Here is a 21,527-nt window from a genome sequence, read left to right as displayed (position 1 = left end):
TTTCAACTTCTTTGGCATGCTTCTGATACTCACTATCCCTGACACTATGTGCCAGTTGACTGCAGTGCCTATGATTCTGGTTTTGACTTCCTCATTCAGACTTCCCTTCTCCATAACCTCACCTCCCAGTTAATTGAACATGTTTTTTTTTTTCTGGTTCCTCATAAATCTATCTTCAAAATGTGTTTGCAGTATTGAACATGAGAAGTAATCTGAACTCAATGGACATGCTTCATAAAGTAAGGTTAATAAATTATTCATTTTGTACATTTCCTTATTTTGCTTCTTGGATTTTCCATCCTGACCTATTCAGTGCTAGTACCAATGCTTTCAATTATTCAGGGAGTTCTCACTGGGTTTTAAGTCGAAAAAAAGTCTTCCAGCGGCTTTAGTGAATCATCTGTAATCAAACATCCATTCTGGGCTGCCTTATCACAGGACCATTAGCAGTTAAGTTCAGCTGGGTCACATTGTGCTCTTGCCAGTCCAGTACTTCTTAATGTATGCATCAGACATATCTAATGGAATGGAAAACGGGATGAACCTCTTCACTGATGACATAAAGTATATGCAGTGTGAAGGATGAAGAAAAGAGTCTAAGGAAGCCTATGGAAAGGCTTTACAAGTGGGCAGAAAGGTTGCATTTGATGTTCATTGCAGACAAATGCAGTTTTGTTACTGTAATCCTAGTGGGAAGTGCCATTTGGGATGAGGGAACTAATGACAACATAGCAAGTAAAGGATCAGAGGGTGCTTCGCACCTGGATTGGACTATCAAGAGTACAGTGAGGAAAAAATGTCTGCAAAAAACAGACTGGTGGGGTGTATACTTAAGGTGATAGCATCTAGAAATAAAAAGGTAATGCTTCTTCTCTGACTAGGCCTAGGCTGGTCATGCCATGAGTGATTTGTATAGGTATGGAGGACACACAAGGAGAGTTTTATCAAATTACTGAAAGGGGTCCAGATGAAAGACACCACATAGATGCATGAGTTGGAGAGGAAAAGAAATTATCAAATACTAGCGAAACTAGACCTCTTCTAAAACAGAGACCGAAACAGATTGGTATGAAAATGGTGAGCAAGATCACATTAGGGAGATGTAAACAGGTCATCCTGAACAGGAAGGACAGAGGGGGAGAAGGTGGCATACATAGCAAATTGTAGTAACCAACTGCTTCCCAAATATCTGCAAGTACATCTTAACAAAGAGGGTTGTAGACCCAAGGAATGGACTCCTGGAATGAATGGTAGAAATGGAATTCCCCAAAGGCATTTGAGACAGCATAGGATTGATGGAGTGGAGAAAGGATAAGGGGAAGTATAGGAATAGAGGGAGGTACTGAGTGTTAAAAAATCTTTTAAAGGGCAGACTAGATAGACTTGCGACTTTCCTCAAATAAATTCTGCCAGATTTCTAAATCTGGCTTTGGGGACAGTTTTATAATAATTGGAAATTACAATATTTTAATTGTCTTTTGCTGTTTGACATCAACAGTTTGTTCCCTCCTAATAGTAGTTTCTGAATTGACCCCGATCAATTTCATTCATTTTCAAGTTTTTGGTTGCATGGAAAACATATGACTGTCTTTCACACACTAGATGTGAACATTATCATATCAGGTGCATGAATTTATTTAGACAGGATAGTTGTTCTCCTCTAATTTGAGTTGAGAAGGGCTGGCAGCAGCCAAGCAATTGTTCTGTGTAGGGAAGGCTGTCAGTAACCAAGAATACCTTTTCTGAATAGCTTGTCAGTTGTGTTATTTTCTGCAGTTAGGTGGTTCTCCTGCTGTTGGACAATACTGCGTTTGACGGTCACTCCTCTGGAGGTATGGCAACTTCTAGTACTAGGGTGTCTCCATTACAGATATCTGTGCCACTGCCGCTTGGTACAGTGTTTACATTTCATTTAGCATTACTCTTTTGATCATGACTTAAGGAATCTTATCTTTGCTTGAGGGCTTAGTCTTCTGAGCCCAATTTTTTTAATGCCCTCTGATGCCTTGCACCCTGATTATTTACTGCTTGGGATTCAGTTCATTAACTGGCCGGGCAAAGATGGTCCCTGCTGTTATGTGTAACACATACTCTTACCTTATTATTTGATTTCCAATGTGATTTTTCCCTTAAAGTCAGGCAGATACATGCACATGTATAATTTCTAAGCAATGGATGTGCCAAATTGTTATATTTTCTTGGTTTGTTTGATCAGTGATTTGAGGTGAACAGGTGGGCCCAGAGTATGTGTATGTCCTTACAGCGTAGAGCTTGATGCCATGGTATAGCATAGGGGATATACATCCTAAACATCAGAGATTCTGAGAAAAAATGCCGAAATTGAACAGAGGAGACAATGAACCCAGCTGTTGCTCCTTCAGGAATGGTTCTCTTCTTTGATCAGTTCATACGTTAAGAATGTATCTTTTAGTTTCTGAAAGCTGGCTTGTTGCTGCAAAGACTTGGTGTTTGATGACAAGAATTGGCGGGTCTGGGAGTACTGAGTGATTATAGCCTGGTCTACTTTTTAAGAGAAGAGTGTGGCTGGTTTTACAGTGAGAATAACATGTAGTAGAGACTCTGAGTCCTTGGTCCATGGTAAGGTAAGAGGGGATGTGCATTAGATTCGTTCACGGGCATATACTGAACCATATATATGTTCAACACATTGAGAGCCACAGATCCCAAAAGTATAACCATGCTAGTATTGTAAACAAGTTAAGTGCCTTAAAAATAGATACGTACATGCTGAGGTGGATAGCCATTTGGCTGAAGGCTAGAACCCACATAGTTAAGATAGCAGGTACCTCCTCAGAATATATGAAAGTAACTAGTGATGCACACCAGGGCATCATTTTCAACACGTGTTTTTCCAGTCTTCAGACCAGGAATCCGGGCTTTTTGTTAGCCAAGTTTGCAAATGACTGCAGACTGGCTGTTACTGTCAAATCTCTCTGTTACCCATTCATTACAGCAGGAACTAACCCTCATAAACAAGTGATGTACAGAAAAAGGGCTAACATTCAATGCAAGAATGTGTAGCATTGCCACTCCCTTAATGAACAGTACAGCTAATACCCCACTCCAAAATGATAATACAGTCAGGGATCTTGGAACCTGGGTTGATAATTCCCTCTTCTGTCTCACCATGTAGCAGCAGTAGTCAGAAAATCCTTCTGTTTAGTGCAACAGATATCTAATGGCATGTCATCCAGGTCAAAAGACATTATCACTTATCTTTTATACAGCTCTAGTTAGACCAAGTCATGAGTACAGCTCTCCCTTCAGGATGTTTCTTTGTTGACATATTAAGCAAATAAAAAGTCTTGAAGGTTCGTAAGCAAGAATATTGTTATTTTAAATTCCCTGCTGTACCAGGAAAAAATTGAAGCAGTATCTCTTTACTCAGTTCTTATACGCTCTTTCTTAGTCATCTCTGCCTGTTGCTCTGCACCATCATGGATCTCATCCTCCTTGATTTGCTGTAACTTTGCAAGTCAAATTGCTCCACTAATATAATACCAGAACTAGAGACCTAAATCTCCACTAGCACGTAAATAAAGCATAATGGAGAGACATATTTACTACTGTCTACTCCACCTCTGGAACAAACTTCCTCTGTAAATTAAATAGAGCGACATCCTAGCATCCTCAAACAAAACCTGGATAATTCGATGGGTACCCATAAATTTACTTGGGGACAGGCCTACTTTGCCCTTCTAGAGAGGGAGGGTACAGCACTGGCAAAGTGTAAATTAGGTTATAATTCTATAGTCCTGTATTTCCTGTAATCTTATAAAAAGAGATGATAGCGCTAGATGATGGAGCCATATTGACAGTATAGATTAAGCTCTCCGACCTAAACAGATTCCCATAAGTAAGCATATCACAGGAATAAGAAAGGGGCCCCCAAACCATGGACTCCATGTGGAAGACATCTATTGGTAAATGTAGAAACTGGAGTGAAACTCAGAAAGGGCACTGAACCCAGTCCACTGCTATAATTAGGTAGATGGAAAGGGGAAAATCTGTAGCTAGAAAAGGCAGGAAAGTGGTCACTATAGGCAAATGCCAACCCAGAAAAAAATTGTTTATACAGGAGATTGTTTGCACAGTATTTTTCTGAGTTCCCATTACTCTATCTTTTTTCTCTATAGACTCAGAATTGGCCTTGATGTATAATGATGCGTCAGTGCTGGAAAATCACCATCTTGCTGTTGGCTTTAAACTCCTTCAGGAAGAAAACTGTGATATTTTCCAAAACCTGAACAAAAAACAGAGGCAGTCACTTAGAAAAATGGTCATTGACATGGTAAGTAGACTAAATATCAATGTTTCCTTATTGTTGATATATTTTTTTAACTGTGACATAACTTATCAGATGACAAAGGTGTTTATCAAAGGAATATCATAGAAACTTGTGTTTCTGTCATAGAGTCTCATACTCCTGATGGTCCACAGATGGTGAGAAGGAATAAGGTAAAGGTCCATATTAAATCTCATTCAACTTCCTTAATCTTCAGTAGCAAGTGACCAGCAGATTTAAGGTGTTAGGATCTCATTATACAATGGGATCTCCAGTCATCTTAAACCCTTTTGCCACTTGGATTTAGACTTTCAACATGACAACATCTTGTGGTTGCTTGAGTACATAATCCACGCCTTAGTATAACATTATTACTAATATGTATTGGGTTAGTTAATCCAGCATTTGACAGACATGAGTCTATGTACAGTTGGTGATGTTGCATTAATTTTGCTTAATGGCCAAATAAGGCAGTAAGTATTTAAGACCATTGAAACTGTCTTCTGTCTCCTCTATCCCTAACTTGCACTTACATTTTCTTCACTCATCTCATCCCCGTTGACTGTCTCTGTGGATTCCCTCTCCACTACACATTCTGGTAGCCTGTTGCATTGTGGATTCCCTCTCCACTACACATTCTGTTAACCTGTTACATTGTGGATTCCCTTATCACTACACATTCCAGTAGCCAGCTGCATTGCGGATTCCCTCTCCACTACACATTGTGGTAGTCTGTTGCATTGTGGATTCCCTCTCCACTACACATTCTGTTAACCTGTTACATTGTGGATTCCCTCTCCACTACACATTCTGTTAACCTGTTACATTGTGGATTCCCTCTCCACTACACATTCCAGTAGCCAGCTGCATTGCGGATTCCCTCTCCACTACACATTCTGGTAGTCTGTTGCATTGTGGATTCCCTCTCCACTACACATTCTGTTAACCTGTTACATTGTGAATTCCCTCTTCACTACACATTCCAGTAGCCAGCTGCATTGCGGATTCCCACTCCACATTCTGTTAGCCTGTCGCATTATGAATTCCCTTAACCTTACACATTCTGGTAGACTGTTGCATTATAAATTCCCTCTCCACTACACATTCTAGTAACCTGTTGCATTGTGGATTCCCTCTCCACTACACATTCTGTTAACCTGTTACATTGTGGATTCCCTCTTCACTACACATTCCAGTAGCCAGCTGCATTGCGGATTCCCACTCCACTACACATTCTGTTAGCCTGTCGCATTATGAATTCCCTCAACCTTACACATTCTGGTAGACTGTTGCATTGTAGATTCCCTCTCCACTACACATTCTGGTAGACTGTTGCATTGTGGATTCCCTCTCCACTACACATTCTGGTAGCCTGTTGCATTGTGGATTCCCTCAACACTACACATATCATTAATCTGTTCTATGAGTTCACATTCCTCTCCATGAAGACACACTTTCAGAGCTCTAGTAAGCAGTTAAATCAGTACATGCTGGTGCCGGTAACACCTTCTCCCCTTCTGCCTTTCCAGTTTAGGATGGTACCTTCACATTTCCTGACAAGATCTTTTGCACCCATACTATACTTAGTTACCATTTTCTTACTTTCCAGTTGCATGTGTTTAAGCTCTTTCAAGCTGAATGCTCTTTTGTATGTATACATTTATTTATTAATTTTGTATTTGTTAACCAGAGTAAAGAGCTGATCTGTGTAGACCTTTTTTCAGACTCATCCAAGGAGCACTGTCTGTTTGTGATTTGATCAGAATCAAACAGTAGGCAAATTGAGGTTGAGGGAATCAAACACTGAACCTCAAGAAGCAGCTTATTATCAGCTCATGGCCTTGATCTTCTCTGCTGACAGTCATACAGTTCAGGTGCATGCATATGAATGTTCTTTCATGTATTTCAGTGCAAGGCATTTGAATACACAGACTTAAGCTGCATCTCTAAACATAACTTCACTGAGTTGCTGAAACCTTGGCGGCAGTATATGTAGAGACCATGGGTGTGGAGGCAGAGCCACCACATCAAGGGGGTGTGGGGGAGGGTTACCCTTATCATGAAAAAAAAAAGTGTAACTCTCTGGTGATCACAGGTATATACATTTTCGAGTGATCTGCAGTGTGTTTTTGGAGCTTAAGTAATTGAGACTTGGATTACTAAAGCAGATCCTAGGGCCCACTTCCCATGAAGTCTTCTCTCCTATATTTAAACTATATCTAGTTTCTCTGGCCCATCCTTATATCCTTTCCCCAAATCCCATGTACCTGTATGGTGTCTTTCCTCTGGGTTTCTTCTCCAGCCTAGTGCTACTTTCCATGTTTGTCTTCTAAAACTCCAAATACTGTTGAAGTTATGGTCTGAGCAGTGGACCATCAAAGTGAAAGCTGTTTCACTTCTGCCAATTTGCTTATGAAGTATGTTTCTTCTGAAGATGCTCCACAGCATTCTGTTGGCTGTTGCCACTGTCATCGCACTGATCTTGATGGTCCGATCAGATGGAATCAACACTCAAAGGTTCTTTATCTGCTTTGTTTCTAGTACTTCCACTTCCCCAACTAACAATTTATACTATGGTTGTTATGGTGGAAGTGAAGAACCTTACTCAGTTGCATCCTTTCTGCCCACTCAGTCAGTCTTTCACTGCCTTTCCTTACACTTTTTTGCTCCCTCCCAAGTGCTGTCTTTTGAGGGTTCATGTTGCTCTCTTTTCCCCTCATATATGTTTGAAACAAACACTCTAAAGTGTGCTGGTCCCAGGAGTGACCCCTGTATTATTCCATTGAATGTACTCCATTCCTTAGGTACTTTTGCAGTAATATCTTCGTCATGAGAATTACCAACAAACTGGCCTAATTTTCTTAAGAATCTGGAAGGCAGCCCATGTGGTCCTTTGCTTTTTCCTGCTAAATGGCAGCCAGTTCCTTTATTTTATTTATTTTACAGGTTGTTTACCAGGATAGTCCATTGGGCCAAGAAGAGCCCATTTTCAATGGAGTCCTGGGTAGAAAAGCTCCATAATACATTATACAAATTTAGACAAATCATTAAAAATCTGTAATACAGTATACAGTTTACATATGAAAACAACATTTCACTAAATATTTACAAAACCTGTCAGAAAGTATTTTCAAAATACCTTAGTTTATACAGTGTAGAATATAAAAGTAGAAATGAAAGGAGCCTTGCATAGGTATTAAATGAGAGTTATAGCAGGGGTAGAGAGGAGGGGATAGGAAGAGATTAACTGTAAAGTAAGAAGAGAGAGAATAGTAAGAATAAGTGGTATATGAGGGGTAAAATGAGGTGGGAAGAAAGGAGGGTAAAGGCAGAGTTAGGTTAGTCAGATGATGCAGGAGGGAGATTGAGAAAAAGGATATAATGTTGAGGACAGTTATGTAGGATGAGAGCAGGAACATTCCCAGAGGGATATGAGATGGGAATGAAGCAAGGTCTTAAAGGTGGAGTGATTATGGGTGGTGCGAATGAGAGGTGGTAGGGCATTCCAGAGTTGTGCTAGAGAAAAGGATAGTAGTTGTTTACCTGGAGGACGAGCAGGCTTATGTAATTCAGTCAGATTCTGGTTGTTGGACCTCAGAAGTCTATCAGGTAGATGCATTTTGAGTGAAGAGGCTAGAGAGGGGCAGAGAGATGTATGGAAGATAAGCTTGTGGGCATGAGAGAGTTGGATATAAGTAAGATGGTTGGGGAGCTCTAGCCAATTGAGTTTGTGGAAGGCATTGCAGTGAGAGGATTTGTAACCAGTGGTACACTTGGATATTTTATTGTAACAGGAAGAGAGTTTAACCTCTAGGGAAGATTGAAGGTTAGTAAGAAGTGAGGCACCATATAGGAGGGAAGGAATGAGGTATGTAGTAGAGAGAATAAACTTTGTAAAGGGAGTGAGGAAGCGTTTGTGGCGGTATAGCATATCAAATTTCTGGTGAGTTTTCTTAATATTCATTTGCAAATGGATATCAAACTTAAAGTGTTTATTGATGAGGACACCTAAGAGTTTGGTATGGGATACTATCTCGAGAGTGGTATTGTTTTGGCTAGTAATAGTAAAAGAGTTCTTGTCAATAATGTTGTTTTTGGAGGGAGTAAATATCATAAGTTTAGTTTTTGATGCATTGAGTGCCAAGTGATTGTTTAACATTCAGTGCTCAGTGAAAGATAAGGCCTCTTGGGTTAATTTTAGGAGGGAGGAGATGGAGCTGGCAGAACAGATGATTGTAGAGTCATCTGCATATTGGATAAGGTTAGCCTTTGGGATAGACAGATGGAAGTCATTTATGAAAATGTTGAACAGTAAGGGGCCTAATATGGAACCCCAGGGTCCACCTGTGGGGGTGGTAAGAAAGGAGGAGGTGGCTTTTTTCCATTTGACAGCTTGTTGTCTGTTGGAAAGGTAACTGGTGAACCAGTTGATAGAAGAGATGGATAGATTAAGATTCAAGAGTTTGGATAGAAGAAGGTTATGAGAGATAGTATTGAAGGCCTTGGAAAAGTCCAGAAGGAGGATGGAGACTAGACAGCCAGAATAGTGGGCTTTCTTGACTGTTTTGAGGAAGGAGAGGAGAGCAGTGGTAGTACTGTGGCAAGGTCTGAAACCATGTTGTGTGGGGGTGAGCAGATGGTTATCTATGAGGTAGGGTAAAAGTTGTAGGTGGATACATTTTTCTAGTATTTTTGAGATAGGGGATAAGATGGCAGTAGGACGAAAATTGGGACTATTGTTATTGTTGCCACCTTTGTGAAGTGGTATGATGAAGGCTTTTTTCCAGAGTTGGGGAACATAGCTTTCTTGGATTGATCGGTTTATTAGAATGGAGACAGGGAAAGTGATGGCTTTGGCAGCTATTTTTAGAAAGTAGGAAGGAAGATCATCAGGGGCATTGGAGCAAGGTTTCAAGTTCATAAGGAGTCTTTTTATGATAGCTGTAGAGATGGGTTTGATAGTGAAGTGGGGTGGGTGAGAGATGGTTATGTAAGTAGAGGAAGGGATAGGAGAGGGTGAAGATAAAGCATTGTTAGTGAAGGATGTTGTTAGTTTGGCTATGGTATCTATAAAGAAGGAATTAAATTGGGTGGCTAAGGCTAAGTCAGAGGCATTTGGGTCGGGGGAAGGATTGTCTTTCTTGCCAGGGTTGAGGAGGTTGGTGATACCATTCCAGAATTTTTTTGGGTTTGTCTTGTGGTTATTTTGGAGTATGGCAAAATAGGTTTTGTGATTAGCTGTGATAAGTCTTTTGACTTTATTACGAAGTGCTTTAAATTCATTGAGGGAGGAGGGAGTTTTGTGTTTCTGGTAGTGTTTCCAGGCTTTATCTCGTAGACGCATCAAGGATATGGTTTCTTTGGTTAACCTAGAGGCAGTATTACTTTTTATTCTTTTGATTTTGGAGGGGCAAAAGTATAGGTTTAAAAATGTTGTATTAAAGTAGGTAACAGCATTGTCTAATGTGATGGTTTTTAGAGGGGTCCAGTTTGTGTGTTTTAGAGAGTTAGAGAATTTTGTAGGGCTGAAGTTCTTAACAGAGCATGTAGATATGTAACTATGGGATAGATGTAAGGAGGAAGGGAGGCGATGAGCGAAACATGGGAGGTGATCACTAAGAGAGTCGGGTAGGGTACCGCTGTCAGAAATATATTGAGGGTGAGAAACTAGAATCCAGTCAAGTGTGCTACCAGAGGAGCAGCCCTTGGAGGGTCTAGTAATAGAGTTAATTAGTTGTGAGAAGTTGTAAAGGCTGAGGTTTAGGGAGCTTGTGGTAGTATGAATGGAGGTCCAGTTGATATTAACATCACCAAGGATTATGGTTTCATTGCAAATGTTAGAGAACCAGGAGAGGATATCCTCAAGAATAGGGATGTTGTCTCCAGGAGGTATGTAGAGAGTGGCTATGCATATATGTTTGTGTTTGTTTATCTGAAGTAGGGCCAAGGTTAGTTCAGCTTTAGCAAATTGGGGAATGGGTTTAGTATAGGGGTAACTGAAAGGGAGGAGGAGTAGAAAAGTGCTACCCCACCGCCTTTCTTGTGGGTCCTGTCTTTTCTAATGATGATATAGTTGGGAGGGATAATTTCGGAGTCTTTGATATGGGGTTTTAGCCAGGTTTCTGAGATAGACTGGATGTCTGGTTGATTGTAAAGAAGCCAAGCATGGAAGTTAGGGATTTTGTTACATAAATTTTGAGCATTTCTTGTAGTGAAAGTAAGGGGTTTTCTGGCTGAGGGGGAGGTGTGTGGGTGTGTCTGTAAATTGTGAGGAGAAGAGGGGCTGGGATTAGGGTGGATGTCACCCGAGAGAAGGGTGGTAATGAGGTGGCAAATGTGGGAGAAGAGGTATTTGGAGTGCTTTGAGTCTAGTTTGAGAGTCAGGTAGTGAGTTACAGTAGGTTTGCTTGAGATTGGAGAAGAGTAAGCTGTGAGTGGATATATGTTTGTAGGAAAAAAGGAGGATGTTGTTGAAGAAGTAAAGGAAGGGGGATATGAGTGTAGTGGGGTGTTTGTCATTGATGGGGAATGAGTGGGTTGTATGAAATGGAGAAGAATGGTTAGTATTTGGAGGACTTGTGAGAAGGGTAAGGTGGGATAGGGAGACGAGAAGTAATATTAGGCCTATAAAGGAGACAGGCTTTATAGGCATTGTTGTTTATCCGAGTTTCAAGCTGTGGATGGATATACACTAAAGTGGAAAGTTGAAAGGGATGGTTACAGTGTTAGTAATTGTTATGGGCAGGTGGGTTTGCTAAGAGAAGGAAGGGGAGGGGTGAGTTTGTGTGATGTAAGCAAGGGGTCTATGATTGGTTTGTGTAGATGTGGGAGTGGTGTAATGGGTATAAGAGGAGAGGTAGTGAGGGTGGGTAAGATTTGGGGGCAGGGTAGGGGAGCAGAGTGAGCCCGAAGGGTGAATGGAGTGGGTAGAGCCAAGGTGAGGAAGAGACTTACCAGAAACAATCAATTAGGTGGGGGGAAGACATGGAGCTAGAGAGCAAACATGGAGGAAAGGGGAGTCAGGGATACTTGTCTGCTTTACCCTCTCAATCTTGGTATCTGATTTAGGGTATACACTCAGTACTTCTGCTCATAGTTCTCTGATTTCACTCCCATCTTTGCTCAGCCTTGCAGATCTGTCCCTTCCTTTCTATATCTAAAGATACCTTTGGTTCTCCTCTTGACCCTTTCTGCTAACTCTCAATTTATTCCTTTCTCGTTTTTACCACCTTTCTTGTTTTTTTATCCTCCTTATACTGTTCCTCTTCAACCTCAAAGCCTTCTCTTTTTCCAGCAATTCTGCACCATCTTTTGCCTTAATCACTGGCCCCACATGCCTGTGCAACCAAATTTGCCTGCTCCTCAAACCTTGTCCAAACCGCTCAGTACTCCATTTCTGGCCCATTGTCATAGTGTGTTTACTTTCTTCATTTTCTCCAATAGATCATCTTTGACCCTCTCCCACATTTCATTATTATCCACTCACCTAAAATCATTTACCATTATGCTTGTCCCTGTATTCTTGCCCTCTTCCACCCATACCTCTAAACGATATAGTGTTATGATCAATTTTAGTTAATGGCGCCTTTAGCCTGACATGTATGACCCACTTTTAGTTTAAGACTTCATCCAGAATTTTTGTCTTGTCTGTTATGGACTTGAGCCACTTCTCTGAACCATTCACTTTTGCAAGATTTCAGTCATCTCCCATTCCCTCTCTCTACCTTGGAGTTTGAAATTGTTTCATTTGTTACTGATAGATTCAGATCCCCTATGTATATTATCATCTTCCTCATATTCCACTTTTTATTCTATCCTCCAGACTCACTTCCCCCTTCCATGATGTGTCTGGGGTGATGATACACTATATAGATCCATTAGGAACCACCCCACAATTCAACCAACTTAACTGCTAAGACATTGAGTGTGGGTTCCACCTCTTCCCACTTTCTTGCTCTCTTCATGAATGGTGTCCCTCCTCCTTCTCTTTATATAACTTTTTAGTTCTACAGCCTTCCTGAAGAGCCTATCCCTAGATAAGCTCATACCCCACCCCTTCTTGTGTTGTCACACACAAGTGTTTTTTGATACTAGCAATTTCAACCTTTCTCTCCAGCATCACTGTTTTCACTTCCTCGTTTTCCTACACAAATTGTCTGCATTCCTTAGTAACTACCCATGTACTGAGTCTCCTTATTTATTCACCTGCTGTGTTCTGCATCCCTTTTTATCCTTCTGTCTCCTGCTTGAGTACATGTCCCTGTTCTGGCTAACTGACATTATTTTTTCCTTCCATCTTTGTTTAACGGTATAGTCATTGCTATATTTGTTTTTCAAACTATCTCAATTTACCATTCTCCTTTTTGGGCTGAAATGGAGTCTGTCTGTGGCATACAGCTAGTCTCATTGCCAGGCCTTCTCCTCCAGAGAACATCACACACACACACACACACACACAGAAACACACAGACACGCACACACACACACTTCTCCCTACAAGTCCCAAGCCCTTCTCTGTCATTTAATACTGCAGCCACTCATTACACTCCCAGATCTACTCTCCCCTTTACATACTGACAGCTGGTACTGGCAGCATTCCTGAGAATCTTATTCCTAGCTCCTCATCCTGGAATCTGATATCTCCCTGGTACTGCTGCCACCTCAGCTGTCTCTTCTGACAAGTGATTGGCACTTATGTGTACTACAACATCTGTTCACCCCTCCACTTTGATGACCACTTTGGTTTTCTATTCCCCTTATTAATTATTTTCTTTATTTTTACTTAATAACCAGGATGGTGTGACTAGGTGGAGCCAATTTTCATCTATGGGCTTGACAGAAAAGACTCATACTACATTTAGTAGAAAATGTTTAGTATTATTGTATAATTAACCTACCTGATTCCTGAACATACCTACTACACACAGGTGTTTAGGTCACATATAAGGAATAATGAAAAATGTGTATAGAACATGTGACAATGTTGGAAATGGCATGAAACACATTTTTTATCCTTCTCTACAGTAAGGGCAGCGATTAACATAAACACATGTATACATTTTATTTCAGAGTACAAGCATGCATAGGCTGTTGTAAAAAGGTGTAGCATTAAGAGTCCTGTTACTCTGGAAAAGGAGGTTCTAGAGATGTGGTGGGTAAAATTGGGGCCAAGCATTAGATGGGTACCTGACTGGACTGTAAGGAACCAGACGCTCCTTCAGTGTAAAAGGACCAGATCACACACTGCTAAATTCATTACACTGGAACTTTAAATGTGGTAGTGCAGATTTCACATAATCAGAGTAATGTGAGTGCGACTTGGAGTACCTCCATCAACCAGGCTGCAAACATCTGCATAAGCTGCGCTTTGTCAGATTTCACATTAGTAAACCCTCACATACAGGTAGATACAATAGGTCAGCAGGGGAATGGGACATGCACAGTCATAGCAAATGGGAGAAAACGCCTGATATGGACAGTATTCTTTAAGAGTAAATATGAAAATGTGTCAAAAGATGACACTGAGTATGAGTCTAACATCTAATCATGCCAAGATTTTTCAGCTTGCCTACTAATGGTTGGTTTGGAGCCAGACATTTGAAGCTGCATAAGTTGATTGGGTACGACTGCCTTTAAGGTGTTGTCTCAAGTGATTATGGACACTGTTTTGGAGGAGTTGAGTTTCAAGTGAAGGTAACAGTCGTCTTGGAGGTCATAAGTCTCAGGTGATTCAAGTCACTGGCTTGAATGCATTGGGTTTCATGTGGTTATGCCTTCTGTCTTGTAGGTTTTGAGTCTAAGATGATCATGACCATTGTTGAGTCTTAGGCAGTCATGGCCACTATTGTGAAGGTGTTGAATCTCAGATGAGTGTGGCCACTGTCTTGGTGGTGCTGAGTTTCAGTTGATTATGGCTACTGTCTTAGAGGTGTTGAGCTTCAGGTGATTATGGCTACTGTCTTAGAGGTGCTGAGCTTCAGGTGATTATGGCTACTGTCATGGAGCCATTGAGTGTCAGATAGTTATGGATACTGTTATGGCGGTGTTGATTTTTGCATGATTATAGCTACTGTCTTGGAGGTGTAGAGTCTCAAATTATTATGGCCACTTTATTGCAGGTGTAGAGTCTCAGGTGATAATGACCACTGTCTTGGAAGTATTTAATCTCAGGTGATTATGGCCACTGTGTTGGAGATCTTTAGTCGCAGGTGGTTATGGCACCTTAGAGGTATCAAGTTTCAGATGATTATGGCCACTGTGTTGGGGATCTTTAGTCGCAGGTGGTTATGGCATCTTAGAGGTATCAAGTTTCAGATGGTTATGGCCACTGTCTTAGAGGTATTGACTCTCAGATGGTTATGGCCACTGTTGTGGAAATGTTGAGTTTTAGACTGTTATGGCCATGTTGTGTAGATATTGATTTCCCATGATAATGACCACTGTGTTAGAGGTGTTGCATTTCAGATAGTTATGGCCACTGTTGTGGAGGTGTTAGTTCTTGAGTGATTATGGCTACTGTCTTAGATGTATTGAGTCTTATGTAATTATGGCTGCTGTCTTGAAGGTGTTGAGTCTCAGGTGATTATGCCAGCTGCATTAGAGGTGTGGCTTCACAGATGATTATGGCCACTGTCTTAGAGGTGTTGAGCCCCAAATGATTATGGCCACTCCTGCGTGCTTTTTTGGGGTTGAGGAGGCTGCCAACAGTGACATAACATAGGGGGCCAGCTGACCTAGCTAAAGCTCTGCATAACATTATATTCATGGTACATGTAACAGAAATTAATTCTTATACACTAGTGGAAGTGTTGGCCCTTTGTAATGGGTTACAGTGCTCCTTTTAAGACTGAGAGATGCATAAAAATTAAAATACAAACCAAATTGTGGTTTTAAGTAACAATAACAGTCTTGCAGTTAACTGGTGCTAAACTGAAAGAGCCTAATCAATTGTTCTCTTTGTATACAGGTTCTTGCAACAGACATGTCAAAACACATGAACTTGTTAGCAGATTTGAAGACAATGGTTGAAACCAAGAAAGTTACAAGCTTAGGGGTGTTGTTGTTGGATAACTACTCTGATAGAATACAGGTATGACACACCACTATGGGATAAAATGGTAAAAGTGAATACTGCATTAAATTAAATATTTGTAAATTTAGTTTATTGCTGATGTTATTGCTGATACATTTTCTTTCTTTATCTGTTATTTTTAATCAACACATACTGTTATAAAATGTATTTTGATGAATCTTCAAGAGTGATTTGCATGGCTGCATTTTGCTGCAGAAGGTGATCAATATAAGAAGGTTGAAATAATTCATCTGCAGTAACTGTGCCAAATTTAAAACGTTTCACAATGTAATTTTTCTCAGACTTAATCACAAGTGAGATTGTTATAAACTCCTTTCACTGACTTGCACTTACTAGAATTTATGTCAAGAATAATGTTATTATAGTTATTGGGCTTTGCTTCCATCCCATGATATAGTAGTCAATTGAGGCCTAACAAAACTGTAGTATGAGTCAGTGAAAGTTGTTTAATTGCTTTCACCTACAGCCAAAAATTCGATGAAATGATTGTTTGGGCAGACAGACTGTAATATACTGGATGATGCCCATGGCTAAGACCCTGTTGGACCCTCACTCTTCTTTTTGTTGGATGCAGATATGTTCGGTATAGGCCTTAGATTAACATGGCATCTTACCAAAGACTCCATGCTATTGTACCCTTACCTTTGAACAGCACTGAATTTTTTGATATAGCATTAGTGATGGGCTATAAATTACAGCCTGTGGAGCTTCTGATTCCTGAGGAAGATGTGAACTAGAGATCTAGTAGTAGTGTTGCTTCAGTCAAAACTGGTAACATCATTGATGCAAATTTGGTATACAGATGAACTTATGATTATGCTGAGAAAAGGAAACCAACAAATCATTCTAGTGTTTCATTTATTGGTGGAATTAGCCCAGAATAAAAATTTAAGGGTAGTGAAACCAGACTGGGGGTTATGAACAAAAACGACTATTTAAATAGGATGCACAGTGATTTATCAAATAGTGACTTATATGAGGAGACATCCTGTGGTTTTATACATTAAGCTCATAAAAAAAAATTGATTATTTGCTCCAAGACTCGCTAGATCAAGGTGAAATTGGGTCTGAAATATTTGATTATTTATTGGTTAAACATCCTGTGGTGCCTTGTATTTTCAGAATTCTGGAGGTCCATAAGAGTATGATTGATCCATCAATGAGGCCTGTAGTTAATGCTAGGAAGTCTAAGATCCACCCCTTTGGCAAATATATCGACTGAAAATTAAAAAAGCTCTTGATTCTTTCGATCATCTTTGTCAAGATTTTTGGAATTTTCTACTAAAAGTTAAGAATCTCAGCTTTTCCAGGGATTTTATTTGTAGTAGAATTATTTAATGTGATCCCCCATTCCACGGTGTTGGCATGGTTCAACAATTTTCTTTGTAAATCCACCAGTTTAAACAACAATGGCTTTAACATTTTGCTAACTTGTATGGAAATTGTGTTAAAGAACAGTTTTGTGTTTTTGGAGGGACAGTATTTTCACCAGGTAAAGAGTGTAGTCATGGAGACCCCCTGTGCCCCTATATTTGGAAATATTGTCCTTCTCCAATGGGAAAAACTATTTTTGTTTGACAAATTTTCTATAAAACCCTGGAAACTATACCTTCATTTCCTGGACGACATTTTTATTGTATGGGACAGACCAGAGAATGAGATCCTGTTTTTTTTTAACTATTTAAACACCACCACCTCTTACTTAAAATTTACCTACTCCTACAACCATGACTGTATTAATTATTTTGACTGTAAACTTTCCAAAAGTTATGTTGAGCAATGCCTTGTGTGCACCATCTACATAAAACCAACATATAGTAAAAGTCTGTTGCATTTTGATAGTAGCCACCCTTTACACCAAAGATGTGGTATAGTCAAGGGCCAGTACATATGTCTGGCCAGGATGGTTTCGGAAAATAACCAATTTAATATGGAAACTAGAACCCTGAGTGAAATGCTTCACGCAAGAGGTTATTTGAAAAGGATGGTTTCTACAGTTATGTCTGAGGTCATGGGTAAGAGAGAGAAGGGGATTATCCTTCCCCTGTTGAAATCTACTTTTAATATAGTAGCAGAGATGTTTCATCGTAACACCACCTCAGCAATTAGACATCACCTTGCTTTTGTGACAGAATATTTTGTTGAAGTCTCTTCTATCAGAGATGCATCGATGAAGAATTGGTTTATTTTTTCATAGGTTCATAGGTGTGTACTAGGCTAATGGCCCTGGGGCCATTACAAGCCTAGCCATAGGATTACCCTGGCATCATGCCACCCAATCTTAGTTCACAGTGCCTCTGTCGAGTAGAGCCACTGCAGTTATCACCGGAGTGAATTTTCTATTTCCCATCCACTCATCAAGATTTCTCTTGAAGAAGGTCAGCGAGGTGCTCTAGTTGACATGTATGGGAAGTCTATTCCATAGCATGGGCAGTCTCTAGGTTATGAACCTGCCCTTCTAGTATGTTCTGTTGATTGTGGTAATGAGGTTGAGGTCTCTGGAGCATGTGGTGCGGAGGGATTGAGATTTCTGTACATGTAGCATTTATAACAGAGCTGGGTCAGACATGGCTTTGTAAGTCAAGCAGAGATCGCCTCTAAGTAGGTGATATGAGACAGAGAATAGTTGGAGTGTTTTGAGTCTGTCCATATAGGACAAGTGTTTAAGGCCTAGGATGCTCTTTGTGAGATACTTTGGCCTCTCCAGTTGTTGCAGGGGTATAGTGAGGTACATGCCAAATGGGGCATTGTACTCTATGACTGGTCTAATGAGGGAAGAGTAGACGGAGACTATGACCTCTTTCTTCCTGGATGCAAAACCCGTAGTAATGAGATGTGCCACATAGAAGGACTTTCCGACCACAGTGGCAATGTGGTGATCAAGAGAGAGGTTGCTGTCAACCTGTGTTCCCAGATCTCTTATAATGCCTTCTGCATTCAGTGGACTACCATTGATGTGGTAATTCATGGGAACTAGGTTTTTCCCAAAGGGGATGAGGACACATTTTTTGGCATTGAGCTTAAGGCCATGGTTCTGACACCAATCGTTGCCTTCAATGAGGCCATTCTGTAGGGTGTCAACATCACTTGGGGAGTTAATAATAGCTCCCAACTTGTAATCATCTCTGAACTTTGTCAGCCAGAGTCCTTTCATGTTGGCTTGGACTTCAGAGAAGTAGATACCAAACAGGAGAGGACCTAGGACCAAACCCTGTGGGACTCCACTTGTGACGAGTTGGCAGTCTGACTTGGAGTCAGCTACGTTCACACTGTGGGTTCTGTCTGTGAGCCAGTTTGCTACCCACCTAGTGATATAGGGGTTGATACCTAGCTTAGTGAGTTTTTGATGATTCCTGAGTGGGGAATGGTATCAAAGGCCTTAGCCAGGTCAAGATAGCCTGTATGAACCACCTTGCCTTCATCCACAGCTCTGGTGACTGACTCAAAGAAGTCGACCAAGTTGAGAAGACATGATCTACCATTCACACCCTGTGGGGGTCCAGAGTTTGGAGATTCCCTATATCCTTGTTCATTAGGTCCCTGATGATGCATTCCATAGCTTTGCATATCAGACTCATCAGGCTAATGGGGCAATAATTCCCAGGTTCTGTAGTCACTCCTCCTTTGTGGAGAGGGATGACTGTAGCCTGTTTTAATGGCATTGTGGAAAAAATTGGAAACAAACCAGTCATTGTGTATAGGAAAGTTAGCTCCATCAAAAATTATTTGGAATATAACCTTGGGCAATCTAGGATTTATTAATAATAACAAAAGTCCAGGTACGTACAAATGTGGTTTTCGTAACCAATGTAGGTATGTCCTGGTGGGTGATCAAGTGCAAGTCAATGGAATAACAATCATGACCAAGTCCCACAGTAATTGTAATACTCAAGGTGTGATCCTTGTAGGTATTTGTCAAAAATGTGCATGTTTTTATACGGGTAAAACCCAAAGAAAGCTAAAGGAGAGCAATTATGAACACGTCTTGGGTATAAGGAAGTTGAATCTAAAACATTCCTTAGCCAAACACTTGATGATATGTCCTGACCACAACTTTTTGTTTTTTGTGGATGAAAATATTATTAAGAATCCTAGGGGACTACTGTGGGAAGAGTTGATTGAGGAGAGAGAGTTGTGGCAACTCAGATTAAATGCCCTGGTCCCCCCGGTTTAAATGAAATTATGTCTGTTAATAGTGTGCTTAGAAATTAAGACTTGTCAAGGGTTGCTTAACATTGTTTTTATTTATTTAACATTTAATTATTGTACATCATTGTTTTATGGTTTCATTGTGTTTGTATTATAATTGGTTGGTTTTGCTCATCTAATCATAGGGTGGGATATTTAAATTTGTAACTATTGTTGCTTAGTGATTCTGAAGAAGTCTGATTTTACCAGACAAAAGCACTTAATTCTGTATATTAAAGCTTTAACAAAACTTTTTTGTGGTGTGGACCTGACTTTAGTTGCCTCACATGCTCGGACTATAGACACAATCCTGTTGTTTGCCATGATTTGTCAGTTTTTTTACTGGCACAGAACCATTGAACAGACTCACAGCTGGTTCAGTTTTGCCCACCTGCAACAGTTTATCCATGGTGTCTGATGTTTCAGCATGCCCTCCAGGGAGCTGATATTACTTAATGTTCATGTTCGTCTTCATTAGGGTGATATAAGTTACTCCCTTAATAGCTTCACAGTGACCTGCAGTTTTGAGTGCATTGATAGGGCAAAGCTGCATGGAAGGTCCTACTGTGGTTTCTAAAATTCTCCCTTTCAAAATATCTTTACCTAAGAGGGCTATCACAGCTGTGATCCACATGAGTGCACAATTTCCAAAAGCTGTTTAGTCTGTAGCCTTTATCCCCATTAGTAATCTGCGTTAAGTGTGGGTGAAGCTGCAACCAAGCACATCTGTGCATGTCCTCCCCATTCATTTGTACTATACTGCCTCCTGAGTCCCAAACCCAGTGAAACCCAGTTAAAACTATTTCACCTGGCTTCTTACAAGTTTGGATCAGATTTGAAAGTTCTGTTTGGTTATATGCCATCATTTTATAGATTTGTGTGACCAAGTGTCATTTTCAGCACTAACACCTTATCTGTCACAGGGTGTGCCTCTGCTGTTGGTACACTTAGCAAATAGCGCTCATTATTAAATAATGAAGGACAGTTGCCATCCTGTGTGGCTGAATCAAAATCTGGTCTACAAATTAGTGCCCGCAGTTAGCCTGCGAGGGAGGTTTTCCTAGCCCAGTGTATTTTCTTTCCCTGTGCTGTTGAATCATTCAGGCTGATAAACTACTATGTTTTCTGTTCCCTCAATAAATTGTCTTGCCTTTTGTAGGTAGACTTGTGTAGATGATGTTGATGTATATGGTCTTTATATCTTCTGTAGTTTACTAATTTTCTATGTGAGCTCACAAACTGTATGTTGTAAATATTATAACCCTGTCAGAAACAGCCATCCTGATACACTAGCCTCAGCTTTAACTGTTTTTCTGTTCATCAAATTTTAAATTTCCGAAGGCGTTTAAAGGAGACATTTCACTTAATTTCACTGCAGAATTTCACAGACCAGCCATGGTTAGCTTGGTATTCTTACCAGATGCAGTTTTGTTTATCTTTTTCTATTTTCCCCAAATATAAATAAGCATGGTTATTTTATTCTTCCTGTATCCCTCAGTGTCCCAATTCTGATAACAATTTTTGTTGGGTTCTTATTTTGGTAGAGAAGTTAAGTGATAAGTCATAATACAGATGGAAGGATGAGACAACACACCAAGCTGCAGCTAAGAAATGTTTAATCAAAAAATTATTTACTTACAGAAATTATCAACTTATTCATCTAGCATACTATACCAATGGATCTTCTTTTCTTAGGATAGTTGTAACTCTGCTTGGTCAAGCCAATATCTGAATCAAGCAATTAATCAATCAATAATTAATCAAATCCAAATAAATACCATTTAACTGTACAGATTTTTGCAGACTGGTCAGATTTTTGGCCTGTTCCTCATAAAATTTGTGGTTTTCTGGCAAATCACTGGGACGATCTGAGGACTGAAGTCACTAAATGACATACATTTGAGTTTCAGACTTCAAATCCTTCAGAAAATGATGATATAA

The 21,527-nt window shown here is 40.2% G+C and overlaps 1 protein-coding gene across 3 annotated transcripts in view; it reads left to right on the top strand.

Annotated features, from left to right (window-relative positions):
- LOC122787231 (cAMP-specific 3',5'-cyclic phosphodiesterase 4D-like) overlaps nucleotides 1-21,527 on the top strand; it is a 1,697,022-nt gene that overhangs the window by 1,646,544 nt on the left and 28,951 nt on the right. For all 3 annotated transcript variants that reach the window (XM_044053831.1, XM_044053830.1, XM_044053832.1), the window contains 2 exons: nucleotides 4,158-4,312; nucleotides 15,273-15,395. In XM_044053831.1, coding sequence (XP_043909766.1) covers nucleotides 4,158-4,312; nucleotides 15,273-15,395 — 278 coding nt within the window. The remainder of the gene's footprint in view (nucleotides 1-4,157; nucleotides 4,313-15,272; nucleotides 15,396-21,527) is intronic.

The sequence above is a fragment of the Protopterus annectens genome, chromosome 13.part0, assembly GCF_019279795.1.
Source record: "Protopterus annectens isolate FY-2018-M chromosome 13.part0, PAN1.0, whole genome shotgun sequence".
Taxonomy (NCBI): Eukaryota; Metazoa; Chordata; order Ceratodontiformes; family Protopteridae; genus Protopterus; species Protopterus annectens.
Note: the sequence above shows the minus strand (reverse complement) of the source record. Positions and strands in the feature narration are given on the sequence as shown.